Raw genomic sequence first — 16,209 nt, forward strand, 5'->3', positions numbered from 1 at the left:
CCCTTGGGGGATCTGCACTCTGCACGCCCTCAGAGGCCGGAGAGGCTGGCAGGGGCAGGGCCCCCAGGTGGGCCCGGGAGAGAGGGGGGCCCTGGGGGGATTTGCACTCTGCACGCCCTCAGAGGCCGGAGAGGCTGGCAGGGGCAGGGCCCCCAGGTGAGCCCGGGAGAGAGGGGGGCCCCTGGGGGATCTGCACTCTGCACGCCCTCAGAGGCCAGAGAGGCTGGCAGGGGCAGGGCCCCCAGGAGGGACCGGGAGAGAGAGGGGCCACTGGGGGAACTGCACTCTGCACGCCCTCAGAGGCCGGAGAGGCTGGCAGGGGCAGGGCCCCCAGGTGGGCCCGGGAGAGAGGGGGGCCCCTGGGGGATCTGCACTCTGCACGCCCTCAGAGGCCGGAGAGGCTGGCAGGGGCAGGGCCCCCAGGTGGGCCCGGGAGAGAGGGGGGCCCTGGGGGGATTTGCACTCTGCACGCCCTAAGAGGCCTCGTAGTCTAAGCTCAGGGGGCTCTCTGAGCCAGCATCTCTCTGGGGGGTGAGGGGTTTCTTCCCATTTGTCGACATGCTTCTTAAATAGTGGTGCCCGGAATTGGACACATTATTCCAGCTGCCGCCTGACCAAGGCAGAATAGAGCTCAGTCTTGTAAGCCACTGGTATTAGTCGCAATAAAAGTAATAATAATCACAACAAGATAGTAATATTAGACTTAGTTAGCAAATATTTATGCTGCTTAACTGTGTGCATTGCAATCCCTTATTCATTGTTGTGCATAGTAATTTTAAGTGCATTCTTAATATTACAATCAAGGTGCAGTACTTTTAAAATGCATATTTTCTTTAAATATAAACACAGAAATAAATGAAGCTCCAAATTCATCGGATGATGACCTGTGCCACAAAGAGGGAACCAGGCAGAGGGCCTTTTCAGTGGTGGCGCCCGCCCTGTGGAACGACCTCCCAGCAGATGTCAAGGAAAGAAACAACTACCTGACTTTTAGAAGACATCTGACGGTAGCCCTCTTTAGGGAAGTTTTTAATGTTTGATGTATTTATCGTGGGAAAGAATATTCCACCTAAAGATTAGGAAGAACTTCCTGACAGTAAGAGCTGTTTGACAGTGGAATTTGCTGCCAAGGAGTGTGGTGGAGTCTCCTCCTTTGGAGGTCTTGAAGCAGAGGCTTGACAACCATATGTCAGGAGTGCTCTGATGGTGTTTCCTGCTTGGCAGGGGGTTGGACTCGATGGCCCTTGTGGTCTCTTCCAACTCTATGATTCTATGGACTCTCCTTCCTTGGAGGTTTTGAAGCAGAGTTTGGATGTCCATCTGTTGGGATGCTTTAGCTGAGATTCTACGCCATATTGCCCCTTCCTTTCAAGCCACCTTCCAGGATCGTTCCCCTCTCAGTCCTGCCTTCTCTTTCTCCTCCAACACCGCAGACGCTGTCGTTCTCTCACACTTCTCCTTCGCCGTCCACCCTTTGCCCGCTGTCTTCTCAAAAGGTGTCGCGCTCTAGGACTGGGGCTGGCCGTGTGGGACGCTGGTGTAGGGCCACGAGAGTTTGGGTTTCTCGCCCGGCTTGCCTCCGCGTTCTGATAATTTATTCCTCCTCTCCAGTTTGTACCACAAGGATTAAGACCTGTGGAAGGACAACAAAAAGGAAATGTCCCTTAGGACTCTGGCGCCTCCAGGTGCTACTTCCCCTGCCACCACTGACGGAGGAAGGTGGATGCAGGGGGGGGGGGTATTGCCCCAAGTGTCATCCCTGGGGTGTGTGTGACAAAATCTCCCCGGGTGAATCAGTGCGAGCCTCCCAACTCCTCCTCACCTTGGTTCGGGGTGGACACAGCTGCGATGCTGCCACATCCAGCGCCTGAGCCGCGCGCAGAGTGGCTTCCTTTCTGCCTGCGCCCCGCTGCTGGTGCTTGTACTGGGTTGCCCCGGTGGCACTGGTGGTGCTGGTGACGGCGCTCTTCTGAAGACCTTGTGGACCCAGGAGATGATGGAAGCCAGGCAAGTGGGGGTCTTCGGGGGCCTTTTTTCCTCGCAGTCCTGTGAGAAACGTAAACAATTCACCTCCAGATTCTGGGAAAATGCCACAATCATTAATCAATCAAACAATCAAACGATTGATTAAACCCGTATGCCATCCTTCATCTGAAGCTCTCAGGGCGGCTTACAGCATAAAAATACAAAATAAAAACACAGCATATGTATTAAAAACAAAAACGAACTCATAAGCCAACCTCCCAATCCACAAGCATGTTGAAAAGGCCACGCGTTGTTCCATTAGCCAAAGGCTGGTTCTGGAGCAGAACTTTCCACGTTGGTGACACACTTTGGAGACATGCCTCATTTCGCAACACAGGGATTCAGTTCAACTAGCCCCTTTCCAGCCCTGGGAGGAGCACACAGGTTGGGAAGCTCTGTTCTAGAGAAACGTCTTTGCTTGGCATCCAAAGATACATAATGAAGGTGCCAGATGAGCCTCCCTGGAGAGAGCATTCCGCAAGTGGGGAGCCACCACAGAAAAGGCCCCTTCTTGTGTTGCTGCCCTCCAGACCGTTTGTGAAGGAGCCACACGAAGAAGGGCCTGTGTGGTGGCAGGCTGTCATAACCCCTCCTTTTTTTGGGGGGGGCGAGGCGTTATACGAAAGGGTTGTAGTCAGGAGGGAACACTCCTCTCCCAAGTTCTCATGTGGTCAGCCTTGGAGAGATCTGAACGAGACACAAAACCAAGAACAAGAGGGTGGGGGGAAGGTATAGGAGGCAGGAAAACCCCAGAGAGAACTGGCTTTGCGAAGTGCCAACATGGTTTTATTATCGCCAAACCCACTTTGCAATTAATAACTTCATTTGGCAGGAGCCACCTGGAAACTCATTCTAAAGAGATATCTTACAAAACAAATACCAAACCAAAAGGAACCCAGGAGAATTATCTCCACCCCCATCGTTCTGCCCGGACACTGAGATGCAGCGCCAGGGCCTTCTGGCAGTTCCCCCACTGCAATAAGCGAAGTTACAGGGAACCAGGCAGAGGGCCTTCTCGGTGGTGGCACCTCCTGTGGAATGCCCTCCCAGCAGATGTCAAAGAAATGAACAACTCTCTGACTTTTAGAAGACATCTGAAGGCAGCCCTGTTCAGGGAAGCTTTTCATATGTCATGAATGAGTGTATGTTTTGTCTGACCTCAAGTACGCTTGCCTCCAGGTGTTCTCCGGGTGGGGGGCACGGCAAATCAAGGGCCTCCTTGTCCTCCCCGTCCTCCTCTGGGGGGCTGCCTGGTTGTTCTTGTGGCTCTTCCTCCTTGCTAGCCACTTCAGAGGCTGACTGCTGGCAGAGACAGGACCCCAGAGTTGACGGTGGGGAGAAAGGAGAAAGAGAGCAGCACAAAATGAGACAGGCAGGAACCCAGAAGGGAAACTCTCTTGCCTACATTGAGTCACTAGCCAGGGAAGCCCTACAGCCCTGGCGCCATGGGGGGCTGGTCCATCAGGAGGAGTGGGGCAGCAAGCATGGTCTGCCCTTAGCAGCCCCCTGCCTGTCTGCCCCCTTGCTCACCACCGTCCAGAAGGTGGCCTGGCCGGCCAGCTTCCTCCTCCTCCTCCTCCTCCTCCTCAGCCTCAGGGTAGCCCTTGTGCAGCTCAGCAGGGCTTCCCTCCTGCTCTGTCTGCTACGTACCTCATTGACGGAATCCCAGAAGGAATCGAGGGAAGACAGGGAGGACACAGAGGACAGAGAGGAAAGGTTGCTGAGGGAGCTGGTTGGGGAAAGTTTCGGAACGTGCAAGGAAAAGATGAAAAAGACGAGCAATTAAAAAAAGCAACCAAACATTAAAACTCAAGGTACCCATAACTGAAGCAACAGTTTCATTCTGCGGTTGATATGCCCCCCTCCACTTCTGCCAATCACCGCTTAGGCCATGGCCACCTACCCAGTCGGGACTGAGGAGATCCAGACACGGTCTCGGGGTCTCCTCCTTGCCTTTGCCTTCGTCCTCCTTGTTAGCTACTTTTTCAGAGAATTCTTCATATTCGGAGGCGGACTGCTGGCAGAGACAGGACCCCAGAGGTGGTGGCAGGGAGAAAGGAGAAAGAGAGCAGCCCAAAATGAGACGGGCAGGAACCCAGAAGCCAAACTCTACTGCCCCCATTGAGTCGCTAGCCAGGGAAGCCCTACAGCCCTGGCGCCATGGGGGGCTGGTCCATCAGGAGGAGTGGGGCAGCAAGCATGGTCTGCCCTTAGCAGCCCCCTGCCTGTTTGCCCCCTTGCTCACCACCGTCCAGAAGGTGGCCTGGCCGGCCAGCTTCCTCCTCCTCCTCCTCCCCAGCCTCAGGGTTGCCCTTGTGCAGCTCAGCAGGGCTTCCCTCCTCCTCTGTCTGCTACGTACCTCATTGACGGAATCCCAGAAGGAATCGAGGGAAGACAGGGAGGACACAGAGGACAGGGGGGAAAGGCTGCTGGGGGAGCTGGTTGGGGAAAGTTTCGGAACCTGCAAGGAAAAGATGCAAAAGACGAGCAATTAAAAAACCAAACCAAACATTAAAACTCAAGGCACCCATAACTGAAACAACAGTTTCTTTCTTTTTTTAAATAAATTTTTATTGAGTTTTCACATTCTATATAGACATAACAAACACAAAAAGACAAAGACAAACATGTATAATTTCCAATTCTTACTTTCATAACCACTTTCTCCGACTTCCCCGCACCTCCCCTTCATGCATCCTAATTCCAGGAATTAGTTCAGCAAGTTCTAGTCTCTTATCTTTAAAATATTAAATCATATTTTAACTTAATTCTTCTTAATTAATCAAATTTAACTTATATACATCAATTATAATCATTACATCCTTTCCAAAGGTCGACCTAAGTTCCCTTCCACCAATTTCCCGATTTTCGTGTTAATTACTAAACATAATAACTAAACATAAAAATCATAAAATTATCCTGCTTTTAGATTCAAATAACTCTCACCCCCCCCCCTCTTTCCCGGTTTCAATCTCCCCAAAAGATGTCCACAATATCAGTTCCTAGCCTGGATTTCTCACGTCCGAGGCCTTCAAATCTCTATCAGTCCCTCTCCGTCGGTTTTGTTGGTCATCCTTTATGTTGGCCCTCAAATTTCGAAGAAGCTCTATCCCAGTAAGGTCAATGTTTCTTCCAACCAGCCCTCCAAATCCAAAAGCAAAAGCGGAGTCCCAATCATATTTCTTGCTTCTTTTAAGTCCAAATAGTCCAAATGTCCCATAGGCTCCCTCTTTCATCTTACACAAATTTATAATCCATAGTTCTTTCGATCTCCCCATAAAGGGGCCTTCTTCATTCTTGATTTTCATCCAAATTCTCATTATCCATATCTTGTTTTCCTTGTATTCCCCATCTGTAGGCTTATGGTTGGCCCTTTCCTCCTGAAGTATTTCCGCTCCTCCTTCCCTCTCCTCTGGCTCCAAAGATATCTCTTCTGGTTCAGCTGCAGAATTTTCCTTTGTCAAGTCCATAACACAGTCAACAGAGTTGCTTACTTTAAAATTCAAGGCCACCAGCTTTGTAGCCATATCTGTGCTTTGTTCTTGAAGTTTTCCCACAAGAGAGAACATTTTTTCCAGCTCTGCCTGTAATTTTCCATCTGCAGCCATTGTAATGTCTCAGAATCCCCCCTAGAGGGATTCTGGTTACTTAAGAATCCTTCTCCAGCAGTCAATTACTCTTACTTATTTCTTCATTGTTTCCAACAACTTTAGATCAAATGTGGCCCATCTAGCCCACAAAAATAATAAGTAGCAGATTTTTCTAGCTTAAACAGCTCGTTTGACAGCTGTCAAACTCCTTATGTCTCCTCACCAGGCTCACTCGCAGATCGCTCGCGGCTCCAGGGGGGGGGGGTTATATCTTCTAAAATTCGGTTCTTATCCTCCAGCACAAAAACTTGCCAATAGTGAAATTAATAACTTTTATCTCACAAAGAGAAAGACAGTCTCTCCACCTTAGTTATCCGATTCTTGCTTTAAATGACTACAGAGAGGGGGGGGTGCAGACTTCCTTTTAATACACCCCCGATCGTGCCGAATTCAAGGGAAAGAAGATTTTTAGATCCAAATTCCGTACTACTCACGGGTTATTTCTTTTTCAGTCCAAATGTTCAAGGAAAAAAGTCAGCGCTCTCCGGCCATGGCTCGCGGCTTCACTCCACTGAAGTAGCGGTCTACTCACAGCACCACGCCACTCTCCGCACCCTCTCCGAAGCCTTTAAAAAGGCTTCTTTGTGGGTCGGGGGGGCGCAAATGGTGCCCGCCGAGTCACCAAGTCCACAGGCTTCAGCGCCTGTGGTTTCTGAGGGTCCCCGCGTCACCGCCGCGGCAGGATCCGTCCTCAGTAGAGCCGATTCCCTCCGGAGCTCGGAGGGAATCCGCCATTAGTCGATCGCGCTAACCCGGAAGTCACTGAAACAACAGTTTCATTCTGTGGTTGATCACCGCTTAGGCCACGGCCACCTACCCAGTCAGGACTGAGGAGATCCAGCCGTCTTGCGGTCTCCTCCTCGCCTTTTCCTTCACCGTCCTTTTCATGGAAAATGTCATCCTCGCTGGCTGACTGCTGGCAGAGACAGGACCCCAGAGGTGGTGGCGGGATTAAGGAGAAAGAGAGCAGCCCAAAATGAGACAGGCAGGAACCCAGAAGGCAGACTCTCCTGCCCACATTGAGTCGCTAGCCAGGGAAGCCCTACAGCCCTGGCGCCATGGGGGGCTGGTCCATCAGGAGGAGTGGGGCAGCAAGCACAGCACATTCACTCTCAAGGCACCCATAATTGAAACAACAGAACAGCGGCATAGCCAGCCGCTCGGGTGCCCGGTTCAACGCGGGGGTCCTGCGGGCGGGGGGCGCTGCCTGGAGCCTCTCTGCCGCCTCCCCCCCAGCTGTAGGGCGGCTGAGGGAGAGGCAGGGGGCAGACGCAAGCCCCACGCTGCCGTTTCAGGCCGCACCCAGCCTGCAGGGGCCCAAGCCAACACGTCACTCCCAGGAGAGATGCATGGATCAGGCACTCTGCAGCCCCCCCCCCGGTAAGTGCCAGACCCTGAGATTTGGCGCCCAGTGCCAGCCGTGTTTTTTGACTCAACTAAAGGGTTTGGTGAGGCCATTTTTTATTTTTATTTTAAACTCGGCTTTTTGTCCTTTTGCCACCCCCCTCAGTGGTGACACCTGGGGCGGCTCCCAACCCCCCACCCTCCTTTCTCTGCAACTGCAACAGAATAAAAGGACTCAAAACTCCCTTAGCAGTTTCCTGCTGGTCCCCTCACCATTTTCTTCTCACTTTGCAGTTGCAGATGAGGCCCCCCAAAGGCGGCTGCGCAAGGCAGGGTTTGGCCTCAACTGCAAAGTGAGGTTGGGATTCTGAGCCGATGTCACAGCCAGGTTCCGATCAGTCCATTTCCTCCAAGGGGGGGGGGCTGTTTCCCCTGAGGGCGACTGCTGAACACACCACCCAAGAGAAAAAGAAGGAGAAAAGCGGAGAAATCTTTTAATTCTGTAGCAAGAAAGAATGAGTGCCAGGAGTTTTCTTTTCCCTGCACTCCTCCATTGCAACATCATCATCATCATCATCATCATCATCATCATCATACTAGATTTAATGAACACTCATATTAGAGTGCTCTGTAGCCATAGTCTTTGTCGTAGTACATTACCGTATTGGCCTGATTATAAGCCTCAATTTCCTCCCAAATTCTGACCGCGAAAGGTTAAAGTGCGGCTTAAATTCACGACCTTACGAAAGCTGGCTTTTACAATATCGCTGCCGGAACAGACATACGGTAAAATGGAACAGGAGAGAGTGCCTGCGGAATTTGAAGGGAGCGGCTTTTAGTCCGGTATTGTCTTCTTTCCTCCCCCTTGAATTTTGAAGGTGCGGCTTATATTCGGGCCAATACGGTAATGTACTAAATAAATATTTTTATAACTAAATTTACTCAATACTCCAAATTTCTTCTCCTTTATTTGATTTATATGCCACCCTTCCTCATGAAAGATCCCAGTTTAACATCTCAGGGTTATTGGGAAAAGAAGAATGGTTGGTGTAAACCCAAAACCAAGTTAATAATTGCATTTCAATGGGTCTGCTTTAGGTTTCATTGCAATCAAGGCGATGAGATAATAATAATAATAATAATAATAATAATAATAATAATAATAATAATAATAATGCTTTCCCTGGCCACTCTGGGCGGCTCCCAACAGAATATTAAAAGCACTATAAAAATCACAGCCTCAACATGCATTTAAAGCATTTTTGGAGCTCTAAATTGCAGGTAAAGCAACTGGCGGGTGGCCAGCGCCATTTTGGCCTCTGTTGTCCAGGGCGCAGGAGCCGCGGGACGTGGGGAAAAGGGGGAAGCCGTTCTCGGTGCCTCCAAGGGAAGGAGGAAAAGGACGAGGTCTCTTCGCGACTTCCTGGGTTATGGGGGTTGATGAGTATAATAATTGGTTGTTATTAGTTTATTAGCAGGCCAGGAGGAAGGTTGCGCAGGGCAGCCTGGGAAGGGCGAGGGAAAGGCTGTGAGGAAAAGCCTCCTCTCTTTCTCCCTCAAGTTTAAATGGAAGAATCCAAATAGGTTTAGAGAAAAATAAGATGATAGGAAACAGGATCCTTCTTTGTGAGAAGAAGGGGCAGCAAAGCATGCTGGGAAGAAGGACCTGAGGGAAATGAAATGAAACCCAATAAAGGATAATTTACCAATAAAGCTAATATGTGAAACCTAACAAAAGACACCTTCAGATTTATTTATTCAGTTATACGTTGGAAAATGGGTAAATTTCAATTATAGGAAGCTGGATCCATGTTTGTGAGAAGAAGGGGTAGCAAAGCATGCTGGGAAGAAGGACGTGAGGGAAAGAAACCTAATAAAGGGTAATTTACCAATAACGCTAATAAGCGAAGCCGAACATAAGACTCCTTGAGATTGAATTATTTGCTTATACACTGGAAAAACGAGTAAATTTCAAATTTATTCATGCTGGGATTCGACCATTGGCCCAACGGAGCTGGCAGTGCATGCTGGGAAGTCTGCCGGTGGAGGCTGGCGGGAGTCGCAGGGCCTTTTGAAGGTGGCCCCTTCCCCTCCGAGGGCCACATGACCCTCCTCGTCCGCCAGGGACACCAGCGCCTGCAGCCCGTCCAGCTGGCCAGAGTCAACCAAGGGCCAGAGAGGCTGGCAGGGGCAGGGCCCCCAGGAGGGAGAGGGGCCCCTGGGGGATCTGCACTCTGCACGCCCTCAGAGGCCAGAGAGGCTGGCAGGGGCAGGGCCCCCAGGAGGGAGAGGGGCCCCTGGGGGGATTTGCACTCTGCACGCCCTCAGAGGCCGGAGAGGCTGGCAGGGGCAGGGCCCCCAGGAGAGAGAGGGGCCCCTGGGGGGATTTGCACTCTGCACGCCCTCAGAGGCCGGAGAGGCTGGCAGGGGCAGGGCCCCCAGGTGGGCCCGGGAGAGAGAGGGGCCCCTGGGGGGATCTGCACTCTGCATGCCCTCAGAGGCCGGAGAGGCTGGCAGGGGCAGGGCCCCTAGGTGGGCCCGGGAGAGAGAGGGGCCCCTGGGGGGATTTGCACTCTGCACGCCCTCAGAGGCTTCGTAGTCTAAGCTAAGGGGGCTCTCTGAGCCAGCATATCTCAAGGGGGGGGGTGAGGGGTTTTTTCCCATTTGTCAACGTCCTTCTTAAATAGTGGTGCCCGGAATTGGACACAGTATTCCAGGTGGGGTCTGACCAAGGCAGAATAGAGCTGAGTCTTGTAAGCCACTGGTATTAGTAGCAATAAAAGTAATAATAATCACAACAAGATTAGACTTCGTTAACAAATATTTATGCTGCTTAACTGTGTGTGCATTGCAATCACTTATTCATTGCTGTGCGTAATAATTTTAAGTGCATTCTTAATATTACGATCAATGTGCAATACTTTTAAAATGCATAATTTCTTTAAATATAAACACAGGAATAAATGAAGCTCTAAATTCATCGGATGATGACCTGTGCCACAAACTGGGAACCAGGCAGAGGGGCTTCTCGGTAGTGGCGCCTGCCCTGTGGAACGCCCTCCCCACCTCCTTTCACAATGACTCAACCCAGATTGGCGTAGACGGCCTGCCACTCCCGTGAGCGCCGGAATTCCCTCTCCCCTCTAACCCTATTCCTAACCCTGGCCAATGCAGTAAAATTCATTGGATCCCAGTCACGGCTTGGCTAAGGTCAGTTGCTACTCTTTGGAACAGGGAGCAGAGCTTACACAATACAGAAATTAAACCAACAGACTACGGAAGATGTCTTAAATGAATTTCTCAGTTTATTGATATACAAAGCTTAGGAGAACAAAATGATGTGAAGTGAGCTTATGAATGATAGCGCATAAATGCGGGAAATGGAGCATAGAAAATTGAATACATAGAACTGGCATAACCAAACAGTATTGTGGAATATTAGAATTGATATGGTTAATAGGTAGTCATGACAAAGGAAACAGACTCAAAAACCTAACTCTTCTCTCCCTCCAGTCTATCTTGTTGTGAGATAAATATAAGTTCCCAAAACACAAAATTTTAAAAAGATAATAGTATACAAACTAAGGGCAGTAGACCAGGACTCATTGTAATCATGGGCAAAGCAAGGTAGCAAAACATTTCCTCCCATCTTCCTGTTCGTGTGAACAGGACTACACAAAACCAGGGCTACGAAGGAACACAATCTCTTTCAGAGGTGGAGAAGGAGGAACATGGATGATCAGGTGTGTTTCCTTTATGTACTTCTGGAGATAGGGAACATGGACTATTTTAAGAATCAGATGTCCCCCTAATTCCTTGTTGTCAGGTGCTCCTTTGTGTTCAGATCAGGCCTCAGCACAATAATGTAGCACTTGGGAAGGAAGATGCAGCCCAGAAGCCCAGCACTGGAGGCCAACATAGAGAAGATCTGCACGGCCACCATGTACTTGCCCTTGGTGCTCAGGTAGGGGGGCACAAAAGACACCCAAACACTGCAGAAGACCAGCATGCTGAAGGTGATCAGCTTGGCTTCGTTGAAGGAGCCGGGCAGCTTCCTGGCTAGGAAAGCCACCGTGAAGCAGGTGGCAGCCAAGAAGCCCAGGTAGCCGAGGGCAACGTAGAACATGGCCACAGACCCTTCGTTGCATTGCAGGGTGATCTCTTCCACCTGGGAGCGCATGTCGGGCTCTGGGAATGGGGGAGAAGAGCCCAGCCAGATGGTGCAGATGAGAACTTGCCCCCCAGAACAGGAGATGACAATGGAGTTGGCCAGACTCTTGCCCAGCCATCTCCGCACCCTGTTCCCGGGCTTTGTGGCCAGGAAGGCCAGCACCACCGTGATGGTCTTTGCCAAGACAGAAGAAACAGCAGCTGAGAAGATGATGCTGAAGGCCGTTTGTCGGAGAAGGCAGGTCTCTTTCCTTGGGCGCCCGATGAAGAGGAAGGAGGACAGAAAGGAAAGCAGGAGGGAGACGAGCAGGATGTAGGAGAGGTCCCGGTTGTTGGCTTTGACAATGGGAGTTTCCTTGTATTTAATGAAGATTCCCAACACAATGCCTGCTGTTAAGGACAAGAAGAGGGCAATGGAAGCTAAAACCATTCCCAAATATTCTCTATAAGTCAGGAAGGTGGTAATCTTGGGGACACATTGATCTCTGTCCTTGTTTGAATGGTGATCTTCTGAGCATTTGGTGCAATGTTCTGCATCTGGGGAAGAGAAAAAGAGTGGCTGTAGCATCACTTACATCCCTAATGATCTGTGCTCTATTAACATTGTGATCTAGGATCAACTGAGAGGCAGAGACCACTCCACTTCTGTTAACTGCATTGTTTGGATCCTGCCTATTCCTCTTTGTCTGAACCTTTAAAATGCAGACATTGCTTCCATGCAATGTTCATAGCAGTGAGATCAGAACGGTCCATAGATTATATTGTAATAATTTTCACATGAAGTATTTATTTTTATTGTGCTTTTGCTGTTAGTATTTTGCTGCTTTTCATCGTCTATCCATTATTTTTGATAAGTGTCAACATTATTTCCTTTTTGTGTGGCTTGGTCTAAAAAATCAAAAAGGAATGCTTTGTGGGCATTCCTCTCACAGCTGCCCAGTTTGCAGCCCAGAGATTTCTTCCTTATGGTCATTCCTATCAACTCACTTCCTGGATGTAATAAAGGTGATTAATACTAAGGAAGTCAAGGAAGGATTCCCATTCCCCTATGTCTGCAGTGTGTGAGACTGAATTTCTGTCCTGTGTTTACTCTCTCCAGGAATTTCTTCCCCCTTGGAATCACCCACCTTCCCGAGTGGAGAAGGTCCCTTCTGCACACTGAGCACAAGCATAGCAGCAAATGGGCTTTCCTTCTAGAACCACCTTGGCATATCCAGGTCGACATCTTTCTGTACACCTGGAACGAGGTACGGCCTAACCAGAAAGACAAGAAGGTGCAACAAAGAGGAACAGTTAGGAGTATTTGTGGGTATGCAGCGGCGTAGCGTGAGTTGTCAGCACCCGGGGCAACGCAAGTAATTTGCGCCCCCTAACCCGGGGCAAGGCAAGTAATTTGCGCCCCCAACCCCTAACCTGCGAGTTTCCGCTGGCGCTGCCACCCAAATGACGTCGCTTGCTCGGAGGAGGAGGGGGGCAGAGAGGCGAGGAAAATTCAACGGCCCAGCAGCTGCAGCAGCAGCGGCGGAGGCAGGGCTGTGAAGAGGGGCTGCCTGGCGCGTCCTCCGCGGCGAGCGCTGAGAGCCGCTGCCTGCCGGGCGCCTTCAGCCTGGACACGCGCACAGCTCGTCGGTTCCGCGAGACATGCGGCTCTGCTACAGCCTGCGCCCGAGGCTCTTCGGCGACTCCGGAGGCATCGAGCACGCCCCCCCCAGATGTTGCGCCCGGTGCGGCCGGCACCCCTGGCACCCCCCACGCTACACCACTGTGGGTATGTAATTCACTCAACGCAATCTCTATAGCATGGTGGTGATCCCTGACAACTGGTCTTGCCAGCTCAGGATGATGGGAGCTGTAGTCCAAAGACAGCTGGGGACCCAAGTTTGGGGAACCCTGATCTACCCCAAGATTTGCAGTTGTGGCCCCCAATGAATCATTCAGGAAATCATCACAGCTCTACATCAATCACATAGAGGTTGGAGAGGGGTCTGTCTGGCAGGGAATCCTGAGAGATCCCAGTTGCCCTTTCCAGCAGCCAAGATCCCCAGTTGCCTGCCATCTCCCCATTCCCTTAATGCGGTCAGTTCTCTTTAGCTGCAGAACATGATCTCTGGAATGCAGCCTTGACCCCTCATCAGGGTCCTTTCAACCCCCCGCTGACCATTGGGGTGACCAGAATATCTTGTGCCTTAAATTGAGTTCAGTACAGCTGAGGTTTGAGCCACAGAACTCTGTTTCCTCTTCTCCATTTACCTGTTTCCCTTCTTAAAAGAACTTCTAAGCAAATGACAATGGGTCTGACATGTGATTCCCCCAAATTTCAGGATTTGAATTATCTCTCACACGGTTCATTCTCGTCTTTGTGTGTGTCAGAGAGAGAGAGAGAAAGTGCTTTGCTTTTCAATGCCCAACTGAAAGGAGAGTTGGGGTTTTGGGTTTTTTTTGCCAAATTGCCTTAATTCATTTTCCAAATTTCACCACATCAACCACAAATTAAGACAAATTTAATACAAGTGAGCTTACTCACAAATTTAAAAAAATATGCAATAAATCAGTAATTATCATTTGTAAAATAAATTACTTTTCATCCTCCTGCATGTATGAAAGGTCAATATCCTTTATTTGAGCATCCCAAATTCCCCCCCCCCTATCTCAGCTGATTTAGAAAGAAGGCGTGCTGGTTCCAGCTGTTACTGGACAGTCAACCTGACATGGTCATTCTGCAGTGGTTGTCAAGGAACAGCACAATCAGGATCTCCTAGCCCCCTCCCCCAATTATCCCCCCTACCTTATTGAATTTCTTGTTCCACTCAATGGCTTCTGGGTTAATGGTGAACTTTATGCCAGCAGATGCTCCTCTCCTTATATTCCCAATTTTCACAAGGTCACGGGACTTATTGGGAGACATCGCCCAGTTCATAATATTGAAGTCCGTTGGCATCTCCCAGTTCTCATCCAAGCACAGTCTGCCCCTGGAAGTATTCAGACACCGGATTTCTCTCAAGAAAGGGTGAAGCTGGAATGGCAGGGGAAAGCGCCAGCATTAAGAAACTGGGAAGCTACAACAGGCAATTAATCAAGCCAAAATGGGGAAAACACCAGGGCCAGGGGGGCTATCAGCAAAGTACTATAAGAAATTGCAAGATTGTTTGGCACAACCACTAAAAGATTTAAGATACTTAGATTGTGCTGATTCTGAAAAAAGATACAGATCTATTATCAGTCAAAAATGATAGGCTGATTTCTCTATTAAATAATGACTATAAACTGTTTGCATACCTATTGGCAAATGACATGAAAGTGCTATTAACGGATTTAATTCATCAGGACCAGGCTGGTTTTTTACCAGGCTGCCAGATGAAGGATTATATAAGGAATATAATTGATATAATAGAATATCTGGAAGTTAGAAATGATAAGCAAGCAGTGTTGATTTTTATAGACGCAGAGAAGGCCTTTGACCATGTTTCATGGACTTCTACGAAGAAGACTATAGAGATGATGAATGTCAGAGAGTCATTACAGTGGTACTTCAGGTTAAGAACTTAATTCGTTTTGGAGGTCTGTTCTTAACTTGAAACTTCTTAACCTGAGGTACCACTTTAGCTAATGGGGCCTTCCGCTGCCCCCGCACGATTTCTGTTCTCATCCTGAAGCAAAGTTCTTAACCCCAGGTACTATTTCTGGGTTACCAGAGTCTGTAACCTGCAGCATCTGTAACCTGAAGCATCTGTAACCCGAGGTACCACTGTACTTAGAGGAATTGACTCAATTTATTCTGACTAACAGGCTATGATGATAGTAAATAATGTAATAACAGAAAAAATCAAAATAATGAAAGCAAAAAGACAGGGATATCCCCAGTCACCATTATTATTTTAGTTTTAGAGACCCTGGTCAGATGTAGAAGATCAGATGAAGAAATAAAAGGGATAACAGTAGGTTAAAGGTAAAGGTAAAGGGACCCCTGAACATTAGGTCCAGTCATGACCGACTCTAGGGTTGTGGCGCTCATCTTGCTTTATTGGTCAAGGGAGCCAGCGTACAGCTTCCGGATCATGTGGCCATGACTAAGCTGCTTCTGGCGAACTAGAGCAGCGCACGGAAAAGCCGTTTACCTTCCCGCCAGAGTGGTACCTATTTATCTACTTGCACTTTGACGTGCTTTCGAACTGCTAGGTTGGCAGGAGCAGGGACTGAGCAATGGGAGCTCACCCCGCCGTGGGGATTTGAACCGCCGACCTTCCGATCGGCAAGTCCTAGGCTCTGTCGATTAACCCACAGCGCCACCCGCGTCCAAACAGTAGGTTACAAAGCATATGAACTCAAGGCCTTTGCAGATGACTATGTGGTAACTGTAGAAGACCCCATGGCTAGCCAACCAAGGGTCTTGAACAGATTCTCAAGTTGGAGAAGTAGCAGGTTTTAAACTAAATAAAGGTAGAACGAAAGTATTGGTGGAAAATGTGACAGAAGTGATGATTGAGAAGAAAGTTTAATATTTAGGAGTATGGATAACAGATACGAACATAAATATTTTTAAGAATAAGTATACAGGAATTGGAAATAAATGAAAAAAAGCTTAAATAAAAAACATATATAAAATAGAGATATCTGGAGGGTGGCAGCACGACAACAGGACTTTTCTGTGGTGGCTCCTCGCTTGGGGGATGTTCTCCCAGAGAGGCTCCCTGGACACCTTTGTGACAAATCTTTAGGTGCCAGGCGAGAAAGTTATTCTGTAACCAGGATTTGGGTGGATAAAACCATCTCTGGGCATTTTAATGTGCTTTTGGTTTGCTTGTTTTCTTTCTTTCATTTGCTTTTTCTGTTCTCATTTTGTATTTTTATTCTGCAAACCACCCTCTGATCTTCAGATGAAAGTTGATATATAAACAGAATAATACTAATATTATTACTACAGACCCTCCAAAGGTCAAAATGGCACCCAGTTGAGAGGTGCTGGAGCTGAGTTCCAGCGAGTTCCCCCTGAAGAAAGCCCTGGGTATAAATAGTAAAATGA

The 16,209-nt window shown here is 49.1% G+C and overlaps 1 protein-coding gene across 1 annotated transcript in view; it reads right to left on the reverse strand.

Annotated features, from left to right (window-relative positions):
• LOC308577744 (vomeronasal type-2 receptor 26-like) overlaps positions 1-16,209 on the reverse strand; it is a 56,494-nt gene that overhangs the window by 35,844 nt on the left and 4,441 nt on the right. The window contains exons 4-6 of the mRNA XM_081178170.1: positions 13,975-14,202; positions 12,317-12,443; positions 10,692-11,726 (exon numbers count right to left, since the gene is read on the reverse strand). Coding sequence (XP_081034296.1) covers positions 10,828-11,726; positions 12,317-12,443; positions 13,975-14,202 — 1,254 coding nt within the window. The 3' untranslated portion in view covers positions 10,692-10,827. The remainder of the gene's footprint in view (positions 1-10,691; positions 11,727-12,316; positions 12,444-13,974; positions 14,203-16,209) is intronic.

Source organism: Podarcis bocagei, assembly GCF_964188305.1.
Source record: "Podarcis bocagei genome assembly, chromosome: 18".
NCBI lineage: Eukaryota > Metazoa > Chordata > Lepidosauria > Squamata > Lacertidae > Podarcis > Podarcis bocagei.